Source organism: Natator depressus, chromosome 8 (assembly GCF_965152275.1).
Source record: "Natator depressus isolate rNatDep1 chromosome 8, rNatDep2.hap1, whole genome shotgun sequence".
Lineage (NCBI taxonomy): Eukaryota > Metazoa > Chordata > Testudines > Cheloniidae > Natator > Natator depressus.
The window spans coordinates 11982832-12005201 of record NC_134241.1 but is presented as its reverse complement, the minus strand read 5'-3'; the positions used below and the strand labels follow the sequence as shown (position 1 = coordinate 12005201).

Below are 22370 nucleotides of genomic sequence, written 5' to 3'. Positions count from 1 at the left end.
TTTAATTTGATTTCCAGTATTGAAGGAGCTCTCTAACATTTTGCTTCATAACTATATTTTAAAAGTTAAAATCACTCCATTGTTAAGTTTTATAGCACTCCCATTGCCCATTAAGTTGATTTGTTAAATGGAGGTCAGAGTAAAGCAACTTGGCTACATTAGGATCGGAAACCAACCCATTTGTGACAAATTTAGTCCTCGCGTGTGAATCTTCTCAAAGCCTCAGCCCTGATTGGTTTCAGGTGTAGCTTATGTCAATTGTGTTTAACCTCAAAGAATGAGCAGCATTAGTCCATTATTGTCAGTTTTGCTTATCAAAAGACAAACCAATTTTCAGTTATTTGGTGGGTTAACTATTTTTAATGTGATTGTTGACTACTTGCCCCTCTGTTAGACTTTTGCATTAGATTACCTCTTGGATGAAAAGAATTGGTTTTATATCCACCTAGGTAGGTGCTGTTTTTCATATAGTGTTTCCTCGACTGCTTCATTTCCCAGTATTCTTTGAGTCCTCTCCCATATGCTATGATTTGTACACCTGCAAAATTATGAACGTATTTCTTTTGGTAGGTATGTTGTTTGCTAATGTCCTTGCATTTATGAATACAATAACTGATTTGCTATAAATCACAATTATTTGACTGGGTTTACAGAGTAGAGAAAATCTTTGTATTTGAAAATAAGGTTTGAATATTGAATTTTTGGTCTATCTGCCTGTTTGTTGTTTTTCCTTATTAGAAACTGACAGTAAAATTTTCAGGCCTCACGAAGATTAATTCAGGCTAAAATTGTGAGAGTGAGCTGGCTCAGCTGGGTCAAAACATAGTTTAGTAAAAATATATTTTTATGCAATCACACCTGCCTTATGGTTATACTTGTGAATGGCTTAGTAAATAACCCTCTTGCCTTTGAGTCAGAAGGTTTTAGAGTCAAGTTCCAGCTGTGGGACTGGACACATTCCACCTACCCATATCCTAGTGTGGCACTGGGTCTGAAAAGCTGGCGTGCTTGACTTTTGGATGAAAAATAAATGGAGGGTCTCTGGAGATCATTCATCTGAAAATTTAAGATTCTCCTGCCCTGGCTTTAAAAAGACAGAGAGACAACAATGGTGTACTAGTCAGTGCGGCCTCTTTCCAGTAATACTACCAGTTAACTAGCAGAACTAGTTTTCTTATTGATGAGAAATGCTGCCTAATTATAGAGTCTGGTGTGATGTCAGTGGTCAGTCAGGAGCTACCGGATACAAATTAACTCCTTGTTGCTGGGAGTTGGGAAATATTTTGTATTTATTTACTTATTTGTCATGGCCACTGGGCAAAACACAGACTGAAGGATGTCTCCTGCCTCAGTGTTCAGTCTAAATTTTTTTTAATTACCAACATTTTTTTCTACTTGTAGATAATTGAATCATCATATTACATTGGCAACTTTTGTCTTTACTTTCACCCCCCCACACACACCCAAATTTAGTCTTACTGTACCTATTTGAGCTATTTCCTTATCGCAAAGTCTGTGCCCACTTTCAATGGGCGCCAGCAATGCCAGCCTCAACCAGCCGCTTCTCCGACAAATACTTCCAAGTTTTCTGTTGTGCTGCCCTGTGTGAGTGGAGAAAGCTTAGTAAGAATCTTTCAAGCCACCTCTTTATCCTCCACGTCCCTCTTCAAAACTCACCTCTGCTGTAAAGCATATAGAAAACTGCAGACCAAGCAGGTGGCGAGTTGTGATCACTGCTAGTCAATGGCTAAGAACTATGCACATCCCACTTAACTGCCTACCCTCCCATTACGTCTTGTCTTTTAGATTGCAAGCTCTTTGGGGCATAGACTATTTGTACAATGGAGACCAACCTGTTTGTGGCTGTAGGCACTATTGCAATATTATTGTTAATGCCACAGTATTAAAATTAACAATACTATTATATTAATTGATATTTAAATTAATCATGATGACAGTAAAAATTCAGAACATACCTTTGTGTTTCGCTTTCTTGAGGTAGGAAGAGGTTTTTATGTTTGTAAATTCTATTTCTGAGGTAAACTTAATTTAACATTTTGTTTTGTAAAAATGCACAGTATCTATCAGGAGCAGCAGGCCTGACAGCCACAGCTAACGGGTGATATGTAGAAGTTCAAGACTCTTATTCTCCAGGTGCTCTAGAAACAGAAGTTGACATCAATTTGTTATTAGTTAAAACTTAACTGTGACTTAGAATATCAAGGAAATATGAGTTCTAAGCTCTTTCCTTCCCTCCATTCTATGGTAAAAAATAAAATACAAATAAAGAAAGAATAGCGTATTTCCAAGGGGAAGAGGCTCTTCTACAATTAACTGTGCGTGCGCTGCCCACTCTTGGAGCAGTTAGACCTGTGTTAGCTATTCTAAAGAGGACCAGGAAGTTGTCCTCCTGACCTTTGGTCCACTTTGCAGGTGGCTCTTCTACCACTGCTTCTCTTAAAAGATTAGTGTAGATTTATGATCACTTAAGTGAAAATTATTATAGCATTTAATTTTCATCCATTAATCTGGAAATATTGTCTCTGGGGGTTGAATTTGAACTGGCTAAAGATTTTTGTAAATATACTTTTCACTTCTCACAAGTATTCATTTAGGTTGAAAAAGAAAATGGAAGTGTCACACTATTGGCTGCTCTACATAATCCGTAACTGCTGTTTTAATGCTTGCCCGTTGCATTTGAAATAAGGGAAGAAAATGGTTATGCCACTGTGGAGGCAAGACTTTCCTTCACTCCTGTAAGATACCAAATGCCAGCGTGTTGACTTTGATTTTAACTAAAATTTGGAATTCTCCTAGATTTGTTAACACAGTGGTGGCAAGTCCTGTAACAGTACTGTTGGGGAAATCAGTAAGATTTACATTCCCTGTATTCTCAAGAATATCTTCATTCAGGATCACTTTTACTTTTTCAGTTAAGGAACCCTGCTCTCTTGTAACTGTGTAATGTCCTGGGATAGCTATTATGAATGTAGGGGAACTGATAAGATACTAATTTCAGTACAGATGGCAAGTTCTGTCTCCAGTTTGATAGTGTTTAACCTCTTGCATCCCCTTGCTTTTGAAATGGTGAGCATGACCTTATTAATAACTGTAAACTGCTTTCTACAATAGTGGCTTTCCCCCCCAAAGAGTAAAGAAAAGGCATGTTTTGGAATATTATACTCTGCAATTGTAATTAAAAATGGATTCTGGCTGGTAAAAGGTAAAAAGTAAAATAAAAAAAATTACAATGAACCTATTTAAAAATTAACCATTACTTGCCAAAAGCACATCAGACCTACTTAGCGGACATCCGTTAATCCAGCGGTTAGCTGTTTCAGGCTTTAATGCACACTGTTTTACACGTTAACGGTTTTGAAGTTCCAGGCCAAGGCTGACCTTTCACATCTGCTCCTTTCACAGTAGGAATCTGCACTTACTGCTTCCTGTCAGAATGGATTAGAGTGACAAAGTACAGAGCTTGCGCTGGCTGCAATTTAGTTTTTGATCAGAATTATTTCTTTCACAAACAATCGCATTTTGCTAAAATGTTACATCTGCTCTGAAAAACCACTGGCAGACCCACAGTTGATGAGTGCGATGTGAGTATAATTTTTCATTTGTCTTTCATAAAGCTGTAAACCAGCTCTAAATGTATTTTGGGGACTGCCTCCTCCCCTCCTTCATTTGCCATTTTCTTCCTTTAATTTTTGTTTGACTGAGATTAAAACTTGCTTACGTCTTGAACTAACATGGAGCTGGCTGAATCCTTTGAGGGATTTGTGTGAAATTGTTTTGGTAAAGCACAGGTTGTTCCGTTAGGAGCCAGGGTTCTAATTTTGGGCCCTGTCATGTGAGGTACTGAGTATGCTCAGGTTGTGGGGGTTGTTACTCAGCACCCCCCCCCCCCCCCCCGAGAATTGTTCGTGGTGGTGCTTCACAAGGAAACATTCTGTCACTGGGATTCTGAGTGGAAAATAGTTAATTTCGTGGACTGGATGATTTAATCTTGATTGGGATGGTAACAGCAATAGCTATGTAAATATGTGTTTTGTATTGTTAGAGGAATCTCTATCACCTGGTAGAAGTGGGCATTTGGAGGCAAAACTTTATTAGCTTTACAATCTTAGGTTGGTTTCAGTTACATACCGATTGTAAAATGTCTAGTCTAATAAAAGTGTACAGATGTTAATCTTTCTTACAAAGGACCATATTTTATCTCGCATTGGATGCATCTTTTTTTTTTTTTTAATGTTTAAAAAAAATCCCTTGCATGGCTACAATCAGTTTTCACCATTCATGGACTGCATCTATTTCAAGCATGTATTGATTTGCAAAAGGGGTGTGTGTGTGTGGTGGTGGGTTCTACAAAAGGGAAAGAACATTTGTAGGTTAAAAAAAAAAAAAACCTTGGAGTTTCCCCAATATATTGTATTATACATACTATCTGGCACTTAGTCATAAATTTGGAGTATACCAAAAGTTTTTCAAGACAGCTTAAAATACTGACTGTAGGTCATGTAGCCTTATGCAAAATATTGCTAATAAAATTAATCCACTTTTTTTTTAATAATCTGATTTTAAATTTGTCACTTTTTTTGTTCATTTCTGTATTTCTAGCCCCATTTCACCAGTTGTTCAAATATCAAGAATAGCAAGTGAAATACAATTAAATGTAATTTGTACTGATTACATAACTTTTTGCATAAGGAAAATTGGAAATATTATGTAAGAAATGGTAACTTTCTAAACCAGTTTTTTTTTTAAGTCGTCTTTTCTTTTTCTGCCTTCTTGTATTGTCTAGGAAGATGGTCTTTCTCTCCATACTCTTCTTTCAAAGAATGAATCATCACTAGATTTGAAATAAATACATGAAAAACATTTTATACAATTTATTAAAATATTACAATTGGATAAAAATTATGAGCTTAACAACCCTGACTCAGGCAAAACTCCCAATGGAGTCATTGGGTTACTATACAATCTCCTTTCCTGAAGTTTTATAGAAACTTGCTGAAGGCTTGAGAGAAAACTTGTCTCAGTATGGCTGTATACCATGGCCAGAGTGCTTTCAGCCACACACAGTGGGACCAAATGATCTACCTGATTGGACCTGCAGTTCTCATTTCTCATCTCCCATCAATTTATAATTTCAGACCCTTTTTCTGCTTTAACATAGCTGAATTATTGACATTGAGAGATGCCTGTGCTGCCCAAAAAAAAAAAAAAAAAAAAATCCCTGATGATGATGTGGTTATAGGGCCAACTGCTTCCTCTCTTCATCCATCCTAACAATAGTAATACCTAGCTCTTACATAGCTCAACTGCATGTCTGGAATGTGGACTGTCTTTTCATGGTCAGAGTGAAATCTGTGTTCTTTGGGAAGTGAAAGAAATAGTTGGAAAACCAGCAGAATTTTGTTCTTCATTCCTGATTTTTTTTTCTGATGTGACATAATTAGATAACTAGTGAATTTCCTTTGCATTCCTCTATTTGTTTTGGCCTGGCCTACACCAAAAATTATGTTGACTTTTGTTGACATAGCTAACTTCATCTGGGTAGGTGATGTTTGTACACTGATAGAAAGACCCTTTCTGTCTGTGTAGGCTGTGTCTATAACTGTGTAATATCTATAGTATGGACGTACCATTGGGCACCAATTCAGGAAAGCATTCCTATTCAAGAAAGCTCTTATGCATGTGTTGTAAGTCCAACTGAAAATTGAAGTCAGTGGGATTTGAGCACATGCTTAAAGTTAAGTATTTAAAGTTAGGTCTTTTCTTAAACTGGGCTTTTACAAAGTGCTTATATATCCATATGTTTTGGTATAGCAATATATGCTCAAACATTTTTAACATCTGAGTGGCAGAACGTTGTAAAGTATAAAAGATCAAGGTGAGTAAAGTGAGGTAACGGAACATTCAGGTATATACATTCAAAAGGTCGGAACAGGGCCCAAAGTGTATTTTATTACTAGTTTGTATAGTATTTTGTTTGAGGGTTTTATTACAGTACATCAAGTTGCTAGACCAAGCATTTATTTTAACAAGTCAAATTATCATTGTCCTTTCAGTTGCACAGCAAAGAGAGTTTATTATTTTAAGTAACCGATTGCTTTAACAGGTGTTCAGTTCCTGAGGGCTTCGGTGTATTATTTAATTGTTTTGGTTAGGTGCACACTGCCTGTTTAGTAAATAAAAAAGAAGTCCAGTTCCTTTAAATAGGCATTTCATTTAGTGTAAACCTCTTATTGACAACTTTGTTTTTCATTTTTGAGCATAACACACATTAAACAAATATGCTTGGGAAGAGGAAGGTGGAAGTTAGCTGCCTATTCTGGTTGGTAAGTGAGATTTTAACTCAGACAGGGTGCTTCTTGATGATTTTTTTCTCTACTGAGTAACTGATATAAAATATCAGTAACAAAGAAAAATGCAGCTTGATACAAATTTTCTGTGAATCTGGGTAATATTTTAAAATCTGACATGGCTTCGTTTTTGAAGAAATAATATTATAGTTACAAGGTAGCTCTTGCCCTGAGCATTAAATGCAAACTGTAGAAATCCTACCCATTCCAAATGTTTCTGAGTGAAATTATACATAACAAATAATGCCTTTTGGAGTGCTTTGTAAGCTTACATGCTTTTAGCATGCTGAACTTTGTTTCTCATACTGGTAGTATGGAATTTAATTAACAATAAGTCAGTAAAGTATTATTAAGTCACAATTTTTTCCTTCATTTGCCTTTCCCTCCTTTGGACACAGTGCAAAGTGCACAGTGAAATGCAATATACAGTATTACCTAGACACCAGATTTGTGGTACAAAGCTGAAATTAATTTTCAGGAATTTTGTCTCAGGTCACGAGTAAAAGCCAGCAAGGTTGAGATTGTAAGGTTTGCCATTACATTTGCCTATTCAAAAAGAATCGTATTAATTAGTATGAGATTGTTACAACAGACTTCAAAGTAGATGGCACAATAAAGGAGATTTTCATTGCTGCAAGGTAGTGCGAGTTAATCGCTCCATGTCAAGCTGTGATTTTGTAACTCCAGTCTTCTCAGTTGAGGAATCGTACTTACTTTGCACTAGTCTTTATGGGCAAAGATAGTTATATATTTGCCTGCGTAAGCAAACTGATACACTTTGTAATAAAGCTTTGTAATAAAGCGTATCAGACCATTTAGTTGTCAGGCCAACATGGCTTGTGAAGCAGAGCACTTTCCAATGGAGCATGAAAAGCTTTGAAATTTCTCAGCAACAGCAGAAAGTAGTTTTTGATGTCGATTGTTTGTCTTCAGTCATTTATAAAAATTTGGTTGTAAAATCTTTTAATTGAATCACAGTGAATAGTGCCTGCACATGATTTCCAGTTGCCTTTTGTCACCTTTGCAGTGTAAAATGAGAAGAGGGAAAGATAATCTCCAAATAACATTGTGGTGGTTTTGGGAGGCTAAGGGTGAGAAAAAGGGTGATAGACCTGATACCCTGCTTCCCTTTAAGAGACTATCTGTAACATCAGTTACAAGAAAAAAATATTTATTCATAGGGCCAAATTCAGCAGTGATGCAAATCGGAGGGTAAGTTGTTCAGAAAAGCCGAATGTGTGGCTTGCAATAAGTAGTGCAAATTGCACATATTTGAATTTCAGGGAGTGTGCAAAAATGAGTGTAACATACACTCCGAGGAAATAGCAGGAAAGGAGTGTAAGAAGCAAAACAACTAAGAGAAGGGCTTAAGGGAGAGAGTCTATTTTATCTGCACCCTTCTTTTAATGCTTTTTCTTCGACAATCCCCCTTGCCTCCTTGGCAAAAAATGGTACCCATTTGCACACCAACTGAATGCCAAATAGAGGCAAATTACACTTGCACCTGTTTTCTGACAAACGTATACCACAGTTTAAAGCACTGCTGAACTTGGCACATAATATCTTTGACTCCGATTTATTTTGTAGAATTGTATCTTTCCTAACATCAAAAATATGTAGCTTCTAACGCTGCACCTGGACCACATTGTACAGAATGAACCTAATCTTTTCTTTGCTGTGATTTTTTTTTTCTTTCTTTTTTTTTTTTTTCCCTGAGAACAGAATTCTTGGAATTGCCTTTGGTCTCCTACAGTTCTTGACATTATACTGGTACCTGTGTGTGAAAAGTTCCCAGTGTAAGAAAGGCCATGCCTCCTAGCTGCAGTTCTGTTTCACGCATTTTTTCTTCATGTTTTTAAAATGAGTAAATCATATGACAATAAACAGAAATACCCTCAGTGAAGAGAGAAGGGGAAACTGTTGTTTATCTGGTCAGGTGGTTTAGATTAGCAGTGATGCTGGTCTGTATTATGTTACTTTAAATCATAGTGTCCCAACAGGATATAAATTATGAAGATTGTTACAGTATGTTTCATCCAATGTAAGATCAACAAATTGGAATAATTTTTTTATAGGAAAATCTCAGTGCTTTGGCAGGGTTATTGTTGAAGAATTTAATTTAACTTCAGATTTGCTCACATTATTTCTTAATATATAAAACACTATTTGCATGATGTATGAAGTATAAACATTTGTAGAATCAAAGGCAAGAATGCCTTTTCCAAGATTACACAGAGTGGCAAACTACTTAGAATAGATCAGTGTTTGTGCTTTTGCTGTCAAAATGTTTGATATAGAGCTGGCTAGCTAGTTTCTCCACTGACATAATTGTAAACAAGTGTTGCAAGCCAGAGACAGCCTCCTTTGTGGAAAAAAGTGTAAAGGTTTTCAGATATTTTGAAAGCTTTAACATATAACTTGAGTATAGAATTTACAGCTCTAATATTGATATATAATTTTATTTTAGGGAGCAAAGCAAACAGGCTTCAGTTTTGTATAAATGGGGTGTGATGGTCAATGATGGAAAACTTCAGCAGGCAGTCCTCATTTAATTTCTAATATGATATTCTAAATTAGGAAGAGTATAGACCAGTAATTGAAGTTAATATTGTGTTGATATTTCTTACAAAGTCCGTATTTCTTTAGGTGTTCCAATAAAAATTCCATGTCCATGCATGCCTACATGTCATTAGCACTGTACCCCTACTGTTTCCCTCCATTAGTATTTTTCATAGTTAAGGGCACAATCCTCTAAAGTGCTGAGCAGCACCTGTGAGATGAGAAGAATTTAGGGTGCTCAATATAAGGCTTTCACTAAACCTAAATGATCAGGTAGTGTTGGCAGTAGAAAAACATAAATTCACCTTGTTTGCTAGGAAGAGCCGATGTTCTGGCCCCAGTGGTCTATGCATTAGGCACCTCCGGTATGTATTAGTATAACCCCCTGGGCCTGAACCTGAAAGCAATGCAGAGGCTCCAGCTTGTGTTGAACGTGGTAGCTTGCCTCCAGGATGGGCTAGTTGCTGTGCATCCCTCACCCCTGCACTATGGTCCTTCCACTGGCTCCAGTCTGTTTCTGTTGCCAGTTCAAAGACAGTCCTGATTGTCAAATATGTCAGGATATCAGCAACTGCTTCTCTATCCAGGATGCCTCAAGGCAGTTGCACTTTTCTGGAGCATTGCAGCCCACATAGTGCAGGAGAAGGTGTCTGAGAGATGGAGATGAAGTTCTCTTGGTCAAGGATGTTCAGTTGTGGAACTTGTTCCCAGAAGGAGTCAGACTATGCCAGAGTGTGATTATATTTGGGGCATGCTTTAGCTACCTCCTTTTCTGAGAGAGCTTTCCCACCATTCTTGCAATGCTATTAAAAAACATTTTTTGTATGATGATTAATATAAAATCCATACAGAGACAAGGAAAGGCAGTTCCATGAAGGCAGCTGCTTAGTGCCTCGTGCTCTAATTTACCTAGATATTATTGTGATGGACACAATAGAGAATCTTAAGATGGATAAATAGATAAAGATTTGATAACAAACACCTCACCAAATGTCTCTTCCTTCCCTTTTTTAACATTGGTTGAATTTTTAGGTTTTTAAAAACTGAATTAACTTTTTTTAAAAATACTATAACCATGTAACAAGATGTCTCTGTTGTAACAAGGAAAAATCTTCCCTAAATGTAGTCAGTAGAATTTTTTTTAAAACTCAGATTTCACTTGGAGCACAACAGAAAATGTAATGAAACTAACTAAAACAAAACCAAGTGACTGACTATAAACAAAGGTATTGTACAGCATACCTTTAATTTAGCTGAACATTAAGCAACTTCTTTTCTCTGCCTGCTGACCCATAAATGAAAGCTAGTTACAGGAATTAGTGAAGTAGGTTGCATGCATGGAAGTTTCACAATTTGGAGCTGAGGCCTAATGATGTGTAATTGTCTTTATTGTTATGTAACATAGGAAGTTAAACTGCATGAAGAACAAAGAGGACAAATGCAAAATAGAGTATTCAGTGATAATATGTAATGGTATGAAGTGAAAGCAAACATGCTAAGCACTGTATATTCTAAAGTATAAATGCAGTATTATGACTTATTATCCATTACATACGTGTATTCCATTAATAAAGGATACAAAATGTTTTTGTTATTAAATAGTAATGCTGCAAAGACAGGTAGCCCTTACACCACATAGGGTCAAGGTTAATACTGCCCCCAGCATGATAATGACAGATTGGAAATAAAAACCGTAATGTATTTGTGATTAGCATATGTTTCCCTTGGCTGAAAGATTTAGGAGGTCCAGGGACCCTTCAGTTCATAACCTTTGCATTTAAAAACAAATAAATAAAATGCTTGTTAAATTGCTAGATCTCAGAGCTATTTTTCTTGAGGAGCTCCATCTTTTGAGTAAAGAATTGTCTGAATGCTGTGTTCCGGTGATACATTATGGTACTCTGTCACTGGGAACTCACCAGGCGGTGATATATTAGCACAACACATCAGCCCGCATGGCTTTGATGTATTAATCATCAGGATAATGTTGGCAAGCATTGTGTAAAAGCTGTATGTTTAAAAAGTGTTAAGATGAATTGAGTCCTTAAGACATGTGAAAAGAAAAAGAATAGCAGAGGGACTCTGCAAGCCTCCCAAAGCTGTTAAATACTCTATAGTGCAAAGAGGTAGATGGAATTTCATCTTTCCATTCACTCCTGATAGCAAAGCATATAGCAGAGTTTTTACCTTTCTCAGGAAAAGCAAGTTGCATTAAGCCATATTTTGTGATAGCATGTTCTGTCATTTTAAAAGTACAGTTGGGCCATCCCAGGGCACAGCTTGAGCAAGTACCAGCTGAGCTTGCTTAAAACACTTTCTCAATATGATTTCTTCTTTCAGGAGTGATTTAGTAAGGAAATATTTTCCCAAAACAGGCATGTCAAAGCTGGGAGCATCTAGAAAATGAATCTGTCTTAGAAATTGCAGCTGAGCTACTGCTGCAACATCAGTAGTTTTTTAGTTATTCCTTTCATGACTCGTAGAAGATAGAAATGGAAAAGACCTGTTGGATCATTCAGTCCATCTCCTTGCCAGAGCAGGACTGTTCCATTCAGTAAAATTTCTAGTGTTGTTTCCACTCAAAGTGTTGCTTCCAATATTTCCCTGGGAAAAAATTTTCACAGGTTAAGAAATATGTAGAAATCTATATTTCTAAACTTTTTTAGTAAAAAATTATCTAAATATAAACTAAAATTACACAGTAAAAAATCTATATAAGGTATTGCTGTGGCTCCTATTACTGTAGTACCAGAGTACCTTGCAATTTTTAATGTATTTATCTTCAAAACACCCCTTGTGAGGTAGGGAAGTACTATTTTATCTCCATCTTATGGATGGGGAACCAAGGCATAGAAAGACTGTTGATCTCATCTGGTATGGTATTTCCTTCATTGGAAATTGCTGCTTTTAAAACTCGATGCATAGATTTTAGAAGATGCTGCTGAGGTTCTGTGTTGCGGATGATATATATATATTTATTTTCAAATTAAGATCTTAAAATGATGTCATCAGTGGTTATAACTGCCACAAACAATCTGCTAAGGTCAAGGCCATGTAGGGACTTGTCAGTATAAATAAAACAGTTATCCACCTAGCAACAAGAAATGTTTTGGCTGTCTGGTAAAGTGTACCCACCAATGCCAAGTGACAATACTGTCATGTGACTCATGCTTGACAATGATCTTGCACTGCAGACTGCTTAATAATTTTCATTATTTTTAATTAAAGTTGAAGAAGTACAGACTCCAGCTCAAAATAAGGTTGGTTATGTTGCCGGAATAAGGTAATTACTTTAATTGATCACAAGATAGTTTCCTTGATCACCAATTAGACCAAATTACCGATCATGTTTCAAGACGTGAAGAAATGTCCAAACTGATTGTGTAATAGTGTTTTCATATCTAATCAAACCTAAATATCTTTTCCTCCAGAGCCAATTGTATTTTGTAAAAGGAAGGTTATGGGCCTACAAACATAAAGGTGATCCATAAACAATAGAGTTCTAATTTATGTAATTAGAAAAGGATGTATTTAGGGGCTTAATGGAGATTGCACTGGTGAAATTACTCAGCAGAGCTGCTGCTCATTTTCTTAGTGGGAGATATGTGCTCTTTTGTGCATAATTAAAATAGTCTATAATCAAAATAGAAAAAGTAGTTTATTTTAGTAACATGGAGCAGAGAAGATTGCTTTGGGTAAAGCAGAGTTATATGTGTATGTATGTACATACTCCTAAGTATATATAATTGCACACACACATGACATATGTATAAAATCATGGTTATGGGATCCTTTTAGCTCTGAAACATCCAAAACCCTCTGCTGTGATAGTTATGTCCTACTAGAACGCTCTTACTACCTGTTCCCAGGATTGAGCTCACAGGAAAGGACAACAGGACATTCTCCATGGAGGGCCCAGTGCTTAGGAATTCATTCCCTCTTGTAGTTGATGAAAACCTGAGTTTGGCTACCTTCAGGATAAAGTGCAACTTTAAGATGACTTTCCATTTTTAGTGGTGGTGGTGGTTGGGGACATCAAGGTCTGCTAACTGGTGATTTCTGGTCAAGTCAGTGATGGTGGGGGGCAGGGCACAAGGAATGGTCTGTAAAGTTTAATGGTCATGATATTTGGTCACCGATTAATTAGTTCTTTAATGTTTTTTCCATTTGAACCTAGAGCGAGCGGTGATGGTTATGCAATAAAATAAAAATATCCATGGAAAAATTATATGTATGTACATGTGTGCACACACCCACCTGTGTGTGTGTCTGTACATAGATATAGATACTGGTCGTGCATAAATGGATTTGGTCAGATTTTTCATGAATTTCCTCCAGTTTTCCCTGCACTGCCTGATGATATAAAGGCAATGTAGTTTCAGATGCCTTTCTGACTGCAGCAGTGGCTTTTAAACTACCCTTTGGGGGCAATTCTATATATAATTTGGTATGGTCTTGTAAATAAAGATGTTAAGACAATGGGTATTTTAAAAAATAAAATGTAAATCTTAGAATTTTTAATGAAGCTGTGTATTCCAATTTATCCCTGATGTCTAGTGCTGAGTTTACTGCTTTATGCTTTGAAGCATCTTGTTGCGATGCTTGAAATTTTTGAAATGTAATTGTTCACTCCAAGTAAAATTAAAACAAACTAGAGCTTCAAGGGAAGTTAGTGTTCCCAATTTTTTTGAATGTTCTTGGGTCAAAGAAAAAAGCTTTTTAATTGCTGACAGTTTGGTGGTTTCCAAATGACAAACCTCATTGGAATAATTTGCTCTGATTGTAACGTTTGCATTCATCTGACTGGCAAAGTGACTTACAAAGTCATACTTCATCCAGGCACTGATTCTTTTTCTTAAAATGTTTGTAATTTGTGAGAGAAAAAAAGACTGAAACTATTATCAACCATTATGTTATTTATTGACCACATGTTTGTTTGAAATGGCCATTTCTTGATGGACCATATACAGGCTAGTCTATAAATTAGTGCTAAAAATGACCTAAACAGGTAGGTCTATGTCAGGATACTAACTTATGGCAAGTATTTTAATATGAACCAGACTACCTACGTGGATAGGGGCTTTTTGCTTTGCAGTTTTAATTTAGGCCCTGATCCCCCTGGATGAACTCCTACATCTGTGCTGAGATCTGGGCAGACATAGGGGCCTATCTATGTGGGTCCTATCATAGAGTGAGTCCTTGATTTGCATGGAGATTTTTTTTTTTTTTTTAATAATGCAGAGATTTTCTGCAAATATTTTTGGCAAGGGTCTCCCACAACTTTTACTCTTTGAGCCTGTGATTAAATCCTGTATTGCAGGGGAGTGTGCAGAGAAGAGGGTGGGGGACTGGAAAGTCTGTATCCTCTCATTTAAACCAAAACATTTTCTCATAAAGGAGAGAAGAGACCTCACGTGGCCAACCTCCCTCCACTCCATTCCCGTCCAAAACAAAACAAAAATGCTTACATTCAGGGAGAGTCACTGGAAATGAACTCTGTTCCTGAAAAATACACTGTGTATATTGATAGTAGCAGAGTTTTTAAGTTGTGTAATTTCATATGGCTGGTGGAGGAAATGTAGGGTGAAGATCTAGGGGCATAGAGGTATCTGACTTGGGTGAATATTTAAAAATATCTGATACCTGTTGCACACCATAGGCAAAATAATTGTTCTTCATCAGTATCTTTGGACAAGTCATTTTGGACAGAATGATCGACCAGTATCCAAAGAGGGAGAGAATTCTATCAGCAACAGGAAAATGACCACAAACCCTTTAGGTTGGTAGTAAATTTTTAACAAGGGATTCCCAGCAGCCTAGAGGGAACCATGACTTGAAGCAGTATCCCACTGAGCAGAGGGGGTTGTAACCCACTGCAGGAAGAAGCCAGCTAATCAGAAAGTCATGAACTCTAGGAGTTCATCCCTGGAGCATGTATTGCAGAATGCTGCTTTAGTAAGGGAATGGTGAAGATAGAATGGGGAGCAATCCAGGGAAGGTGGAATGCTCCAAAAGGTGACGTACTCAGAGTACTCAAAGGGATAGGGTACAAAAAATTATCTTTAGGTCCCAGTACACAAGGGTCATCCCTATCATTACACATCACTGGGCTTTTGGAATATATCCTTGTAGATCCATAGCACTAACCTTAACACACGTTCCTAACAGATGTAATATTTCTCTGAATTCTTTTTATCTTAGGCTTTTGGATTTATGACACGAGTTGCTCTGCAAGCAGAAAAGATGAATCATCATCCCGAATGGTTTAATGTGTACAACAAGGTAATACATTGAATAACTTTTTAGGTACCTTTACGAACAATTTACTAGACCAGATCAGCATACAAAACATCCATTTGTCACTCCTTTTCACATGAGGAAGCTTCTATACATCAAAAGAGGCAGTGACTTTACCTATCTCCTTTGTGGATTTTAAAAGAATATTTGCAAAGAAGATCCAGTTCTCCTTATGGGCAGAATAAATTAGCATTTTGTCCTTTTGTGTGTGTGTGTGTTTCTTTTATCTTAGACTAGGCTGATTTTCTTCCTGTTGTCATCATGGTAATGTGCTTACCATTTGACACACTGTGAAAGTTTTTAAACCTCAAATTGTTCCTACCTTTTAAACTTGTATATTAAATAGGGAAGAGATTCTCTAACCACTGATTAGACAGCCAGAACTACATAGTTCTTCTCTTAGATTTCTCACCACAGGCTGTGTGGCTTGGACACATCACGTAGCCTCTTTGGCCAAGATTTCCTAAAATCGAAGTCTAAAGTTAGGCCCCTAAATCCATGTTTAGGCCATCTAAATAAATGCTCTGATTTTTTTCAAAGCTACTGAACACTCATCAGCTCCTTTTGATGCCTGTGAAAGTTAGTGGGAGTCCAGAACTTTTCAAGATCAAGCCATTTGTTCCGGTGCCGAAAGCTAACTTAGACTCACATTTTGAATATCTTGACTCCTGTGTCTCAGTGTAGCTGCCTGTATAGTCAGTTATAAAACTTATTTCGTAGTGGTTTCATAAGAGCAAATATAAGTCAGGTCCATTGAGACCCTCAGATAAAAGGCACTGTTGCAAGAGCCAAATTATTACTATCATTTTATTTTCTAGTAGTTCTCATTTTGTTCTATTAACTATTTTTTATTTAGTCACTGGTAAATGTATACCATGCCTGTCTAAAACAAAACAAGGGACAAGCAGAATGACGATGCATACACATAAAGCACGGTTTTTTTCTGACTGGCACAAAGTGCCATGTGTATTTTTTTAAAGAGGGATTAATTGGCACTGAAATGGTCTAATTCTTTTTTTAAACAATAAGGCAAAATTAAATACATTCTAACGATCTCATTTAAAGAGACCCATTAAGTGATGTTGGACAAAGTGCTTGTATCACACTCTGGAAGATGGTCTTGACTTTCCAGGGTGCTTAGATTTTCTTTTTTGCAAATCGCTGCTAAACAGGAACAGCTAACGATGGAGCACATGACTTTACATCTGGGTAAGTCTAAACAAACTCATGCAGGCAGTCTGTATCATAGCGACATGTACACCAGTCTGTTTATTTTTTCCTTTCAAAACTAATGTGCAAAGAGCTCACCAGTTTCTTCACCTTTAAGATACTGATTTTTATGCTCCAGTCACTTAATTTGGTGTTTGCAAGTTGGTCAATGACCTGAATTCTTCATGAAACCGATATGTGGAATTTAACTTTAAAGAATGAGGAATTTAATCGGATGCTGCCTTTTGGATGAAACCCAAGAACATGAAGCCTAAATTACTTTTTTACTCTGTGAAGTGCCTCTTTGGTTAGTCTCTAGATTCTGCTGAGCCTGCTGACCTTGCAGCTGACTCATATGAGGTCTTACAATTTGGAAAAATAGTAAGATTCCAACTCTTAGTCTGCAGGCAGGATTTTTTTTTAAACCAGTTCATTAAAGATCACCCTCCCCACAAAAAATTTCAAATTGAATTCTGATAATTCTTCATTGAAAGCTTGGAATGTAAATTGTAATCTGCTTCCTTTCTTTTTGCTTACAGGTTCAGATAACTCTTATTTCCCATGATTGTGGAGGACTGACCAAAAGAGATGTGAAGCTGGCTCAGTTTATTGACAAGGCTGCTGCTTCTGTGTAATAACTGAATGTTGAAAATAGCATTGCCTTCACACTGGTTTATAGTTGAACTTTATCATTCATTCAGTGAAGGGTTCTACATCCTAAATTGCTGCTGCCCCTTGTAGTGTAAAATGATTTGTAATAAGACTAGTTTAGCAGCAGCATTTAAGAAAAACAAAACTCATCCACCTTAGTCTGAGAAAACTGCCAAATGCTTATACTTATCGTTTCTGCTCACGCATACAATACATCAGACAAAGCAACAAAGGTAATTTTGAACAATCCTTCCTTAGACATTAAAATAGAATTTTCACATTAAAAACCCAAACCAGAAATGTGATTCACCATTATTTCACAATGGATAAAAGCCAGAATGACTGCTGAAATCCTTCCAGAGTGATAAGGATTCTCCAAGCCCATAGCCTAGTAACCCTGCAGGGAGTAATAGGACTGGGGTACTGCCAAGTGGGCATGCCTTGTTCTTGATCCCAGTCAGCAGGACATTTGGTAGCTTTCTTTTTCTCTATACTTTTATATGCAGACACCAATAGTGGTGAGGTGCTTTTCAGACCTGTCACCTTCCCAATAGCAGGATATTGAGGGCTTGATCCTGCAAGCTGCTGAGTACCCTGGCCTTTGTCCGTCAAAGCACTTAAGGACATATTGAACTTTAAGTGCATGAATAGTCCTGCTGAAGTTACTGGAAATACTCATGTACTTAGGTGAAGTGCTTCAATATTTTGATGGATTGGGGCCAGAGAACTCAGTATTGAGTCCTTATTTTGCAATAGCATTCTCATGTTTTATTAAAGCCCATCTGTAGGAAAGGGGAGTGTGGACTAAGCCAGGTTTCCGTCACACCAATAAGTGCTGCCAGCAGTAAAGGAAGCAACGTTAGCAGGGTTCTCTTGATAAGGTGGGCAGGGCTAATCTAAAGTTATGGTGACCCATTTTCTTATAGTTAAAATAATTTGTTTGTAAATCTTGTTCTAAGAGCTACAGATCCTACCAGCTAGGTTTAAAATCCATTTCTCACAACATCCCAAGGTTATAAAGTCTATGGCCTTTATTCTCACTCAGACAAAATTCCCACTGATAGCAGTGGGAGTTCTGCTCATGTAAGTATGTCAAGAACAGGCCCCTCTCTGCAGTACTCAACATGCACAATCAAGCCTTTCTAATAATTGTGTTGCTGCTTAACTACCGGGTTGATTGGCACCTTATAAATGCCTAGATACATAGATAGAATGACACCAGAGGCACAATTACTAACTACTAAGAAACTAGATCTATATTGATTCATGTCATTGCCAAACTTTTTGTACATATTAGATTTATGCTCTCCCAATACTTTCTGGCTGCAGTGCAGTAGCTGCCATCCAAATAGTCCCATCAATAAATTTGTAAAATATGAAGCACAAAATAATTAACATATGCCGTAACATGTACTTATAGACAACAATTGTTGATTGGTAAGATTTTTGAACCAAGAAGTTTTTTAACTTAGCATCCATAGGCTACCAAGTTAAAAGTAAAGGGAACCAGTCTAGGTTTTATCCTCTCAAATGCCCATCCCTTAAAATCTGTTTGTATTTGTATGAAACTAAGGATTTCTTTGACATGATTTTAAAGTGATCACTGCAGCAGGGAATTACTTGAAAAAATAACTGGTGGCTTGTGTTACCCACGGATAAATAAATCTGGTCCTGAAGGTTTGACAATGCCTCTCTAATAAGTTCTGAAAATTTTTTTTGTTTTTTTGGAAATGAGATATTATGGGAAAGCTTTGGATAAGAACAATAAAATCTAATTCCTCCTCTATAATTTTGTTCCTGTATAATTATTATATACATGCACATATGTGACAAAGCTGTTTGGCATTAGCATAACTTATATCTAGTTACTGGGAGGTCTTGGGTTTAAAATATTAATATTTATTTACATTCTCTTAGAAAAAAATCCACACAAATTCATTTAGCGCTCAGAGCAGTATTCCCTAGTGATGCCAGGCTGTACAGTGTTATTTTTTAGGTCTGCTGCTGGATAGAGACTGAGCGAAATAAATAGTCAGAAAAGGTGAGCAGCGCATTGGAAATACTTTTACTTTTGGGATAACATTTGTTTAGTTTCTTCCTCCTGCTCCTCTCCTGGTTATTGCAAAGAGCTGTGAGGTACCCTCCCTGAGTATTGCTGTATAAACTTTGTTATCTTGTAATGAAAATAGTAGTGAAAAACTGCTCATGTCTGTTCAAAGACTGTTGACTTCAGAGACAGAATCTAAGGGAAAAATCCTGGCTCCTTTGAAATCCATGGGAGCTTTGCCATTGGCTTCAGTGGGGCCAGGATTTCACCTTAGCCTCAGAGACAATTTCCTTTCCTCCAGTTCCTCTTCAATTTTTTTTGCTAAACTGCTATTGGCTGCTTCTCTTTCCTGTACTCCATGATAGCTGCAGCTCCTCAGCACAAAAAGCAATGATGTTCTCCTGGGCTTTTGCTTTGCAGACACCAGATCCTTCTTTCATTACCAAAGTCCAATTTTTAGGTTTTGACAGAATTCTTAGCATTTTTGAATTGCATCCAAACTGTGTTGATCCTTCATCACACCTCCCTCCCCTCGTCCCCCAATCCTTAGCTTTTGTAATAAACTAGCTGCTTTCTGTGAAGCAAGTGGCAATGGAATCTTGGCTCTCTACTAACTATGCTGAAAAACCTCTGGCTTCCCTTTCTGTATCTGGGAAAGATTAAGGAAGCATAAATCAGCCATCTAGTTCGAGTTTGCAGTTTGTGCATGTATCTGTCTCCCTCAAAATACGTTCCCGTATATGAGTATATACGCTCTTGTTACACGTTGAGAGAATGTATAGAGATATTGAGAAGTTGGGAGAATAATCGCTTCACTCAATATTGACCCCTCAGTTGGAGCTTAGCGACTGTAACAGTGTATAGCAACTCTAACCAAGGAAGTGAACGGTGCCATGTCCAGTTGAAACCATATGGGAAATTTATATAGGAAGAATTTAATGACAGATATTGCATTTTAGTCAGGACATATGGGCTAATGCTCCTCTTGTGAAAAGTGCCAGTGGGTCTTGGATGACCAAAAATTGCCAGAACTTGAATTTTCAGTCTTGTCTGAAAAACAGAACCTCTATAGTCATAATGCTCTATTACATCAGGCTGGTACAGTAGGTCAAAATGCCCTATTGAATCACAAATACTGCTTCTGCAGTGCCCTAATATTTTTCTAGTAGCATTCACTTTCTAGTACTGACCGGTGCCTGCTCTGCTTAGCCTTCAGAATCACAGCCCACCGCAACATAGTGCCCCTTTCTCTTACACTGGCAATGTTTCCCTGCTCATTGCAACCACTAGGTTAGCAACCACTAGGTTATATTTCATTGGAATGTTTTTGTTTCCAGGTTGATTGTGGTGCTGATGAGTGTTTGGATAATCTGTCATTAAAGAACTGTTTCCTTGAAGGTGACTTCCCTGCATCTGGATTAATCTAGACCTGTTCCCAGTTGTCAATGGGATCTCCAGTTTCACAGGGCAGTCTGAAACAAGTTCAGTAAATTCCCCAAAAAGCAGGAATTCTCAGTGGGACTGTTCAGCAAACCATGCAAACCCCACATTGAATACTGGGTCTTGGTGAGGTAATTAAAGTAGTGATTATAATCACTGACAGGAGTGCTGGCTTCTGGTATCACAGTGCTATCCTTATGCTATCCTGTACAGTGCTAATATCACCAGGGCCACCAAATGTTCCCCATTTCCCACTGGCCTGTGTGTTTGCTCCCACTTTGAGCAGTCATATGATTATAATCAAAGAGAACTGACAGAGATAGGGACATTCTCCTCATCACAGAATATGTATGAAAAGAAAAGTAACCTTTTCCTAAAAAATTCCTGTGGAATGCCAGAGGCAAAATAGGAAAAAAAAAATTAAAGAAAGCCTTACAAATGTAAGTAGATGTAAGTGAAAGGATGCAATCATTGGACTTTGCCAGATGAATCAGGAAGATTGGAAGTAAACCCATTCACCGTTGAAGCATGTCCATCTGTCTATTAAAAACCAAACTTTTCATAATCCTTCTTATTACTCAGTTGTAGTGATGGAAAGACTTTGGGGTGGTTGCTAAAGAGAAAGGTGGCTTTTTCTTTTGGTATTTCTTTTAATTATATTTCAGTTTTTGCAGGAATAGCACAGAAGTCTGATAGGCTAATAACAGAATATCCATACCCATTCCCAAGAGCAGACTCCTCCAATTCTGAATCGGGAGAATAAAAGTCTTTTAATTAAACATTGTTGTATTATCATTTCATTCTCCAAACTTGATCTCTGAAACATTTTCTGTTGTGCTGTGATGCCCAGATCTCTATATCTGTTCCGGAGATAGAGATCAGAAGTGGAGGATTAGACAGTATTCAGAATATCTTCAGAGTATAGATTCAGAGGTTTTAAGGCCGGAAGGGACCACTATGATCAACTAGTTTGACCTCCTGTATTACACAGGCGGAGGAATTTTCCTCAAGTGCTTCTTCTATCAAGCCCATAACTTCTGGTGGAGCTAGACTATATCTCTTAGAATGTCCACTCAGTCTTGATTTTGAGAACTTTCAAGTGACAGAATCCATTACATCCATAGATAAATGGTTGCAGTGCTTATTAACCCTCACTGTAATGTGCACCTTATTTCTAGTCTGCATTTGTTTAGCTTCAGCTTCCAGCCATTGGAACTTGTTATCCCTTTGCCTGCTAAATTTAAAGCCCTCTTCTGTGTGAAGCGGGGTTCAATGTGGCCAAGGAAATGAGTAATGGTAGAAGACATCACTCATACCATTACCTTCTGTGCTGCAGAAATTTGAGATTAGTGTCCCTCTCCTTGCCCTTCTGCCTTATTTTTTAGAAAATATAATTAGACTGAGAGCAGGGGAAAGAGATGGCCCTCTTAAAACTTAAGCATATAAAAATAAAAATGAGTTATAATTTCCCAACATACTTCTAATGCTTTCAGATTGAGGCTGCTTCTTTTCTTTGAGATAAAGCAATGAAAAATTGAGCAAACTGAGCCGTTTGATTGGTTGAATGCTCTTGGGCACCATTCGATTATATTGGTCCTCATTCAGCAAGGTGCTCAAGCACGGGTCTAATTTTAAACTTCAGTTGAATTACTCCTGCTGCAAGTTAGGTCTGCTCTTAACAGTCTTGCTGAATTGCGGCCTTCAGCATATACAAAGAAATCTTTATTTACTATTTGCCTCATTCCTGAATAATAAAAATCCTTCAACAAATTGTTGCTGTAAGGATTGTAAGAGAACCT

General features: G+C 37.3%; 1 protein-coding gene across 1 annotated transcript in view; it reads left to right on the top strand.

Annotated features, from left to right (window-relative positions):
* PCBD2 (pterin-4 alpha-carbinolamine dehydratase 2) overlaps positions 1 to 18864 on the top strand; it is a 35542-nt gene extending 16678 nt beyond the window's left edge. Inside the window, exons 3-4 of the mRNA XM_074960423.1 lie at positions 15129 to 15209; positions 16973 to 18864. Of these exons, the coding sequence (XP_074816524.1) occupies positions 15129 to 15209; positions 16973 to 17068 (177 nt within the window). The 3' untranslated portion in view covers positions 17069 to 18864. The remainder of the gene's footprint in view (positions 1 to 15128; positions 15210 to 16972) is intronic.
* The last annotated feature ends 3506 nt before the right edge of the window (positions 18865 to 22370 follow it).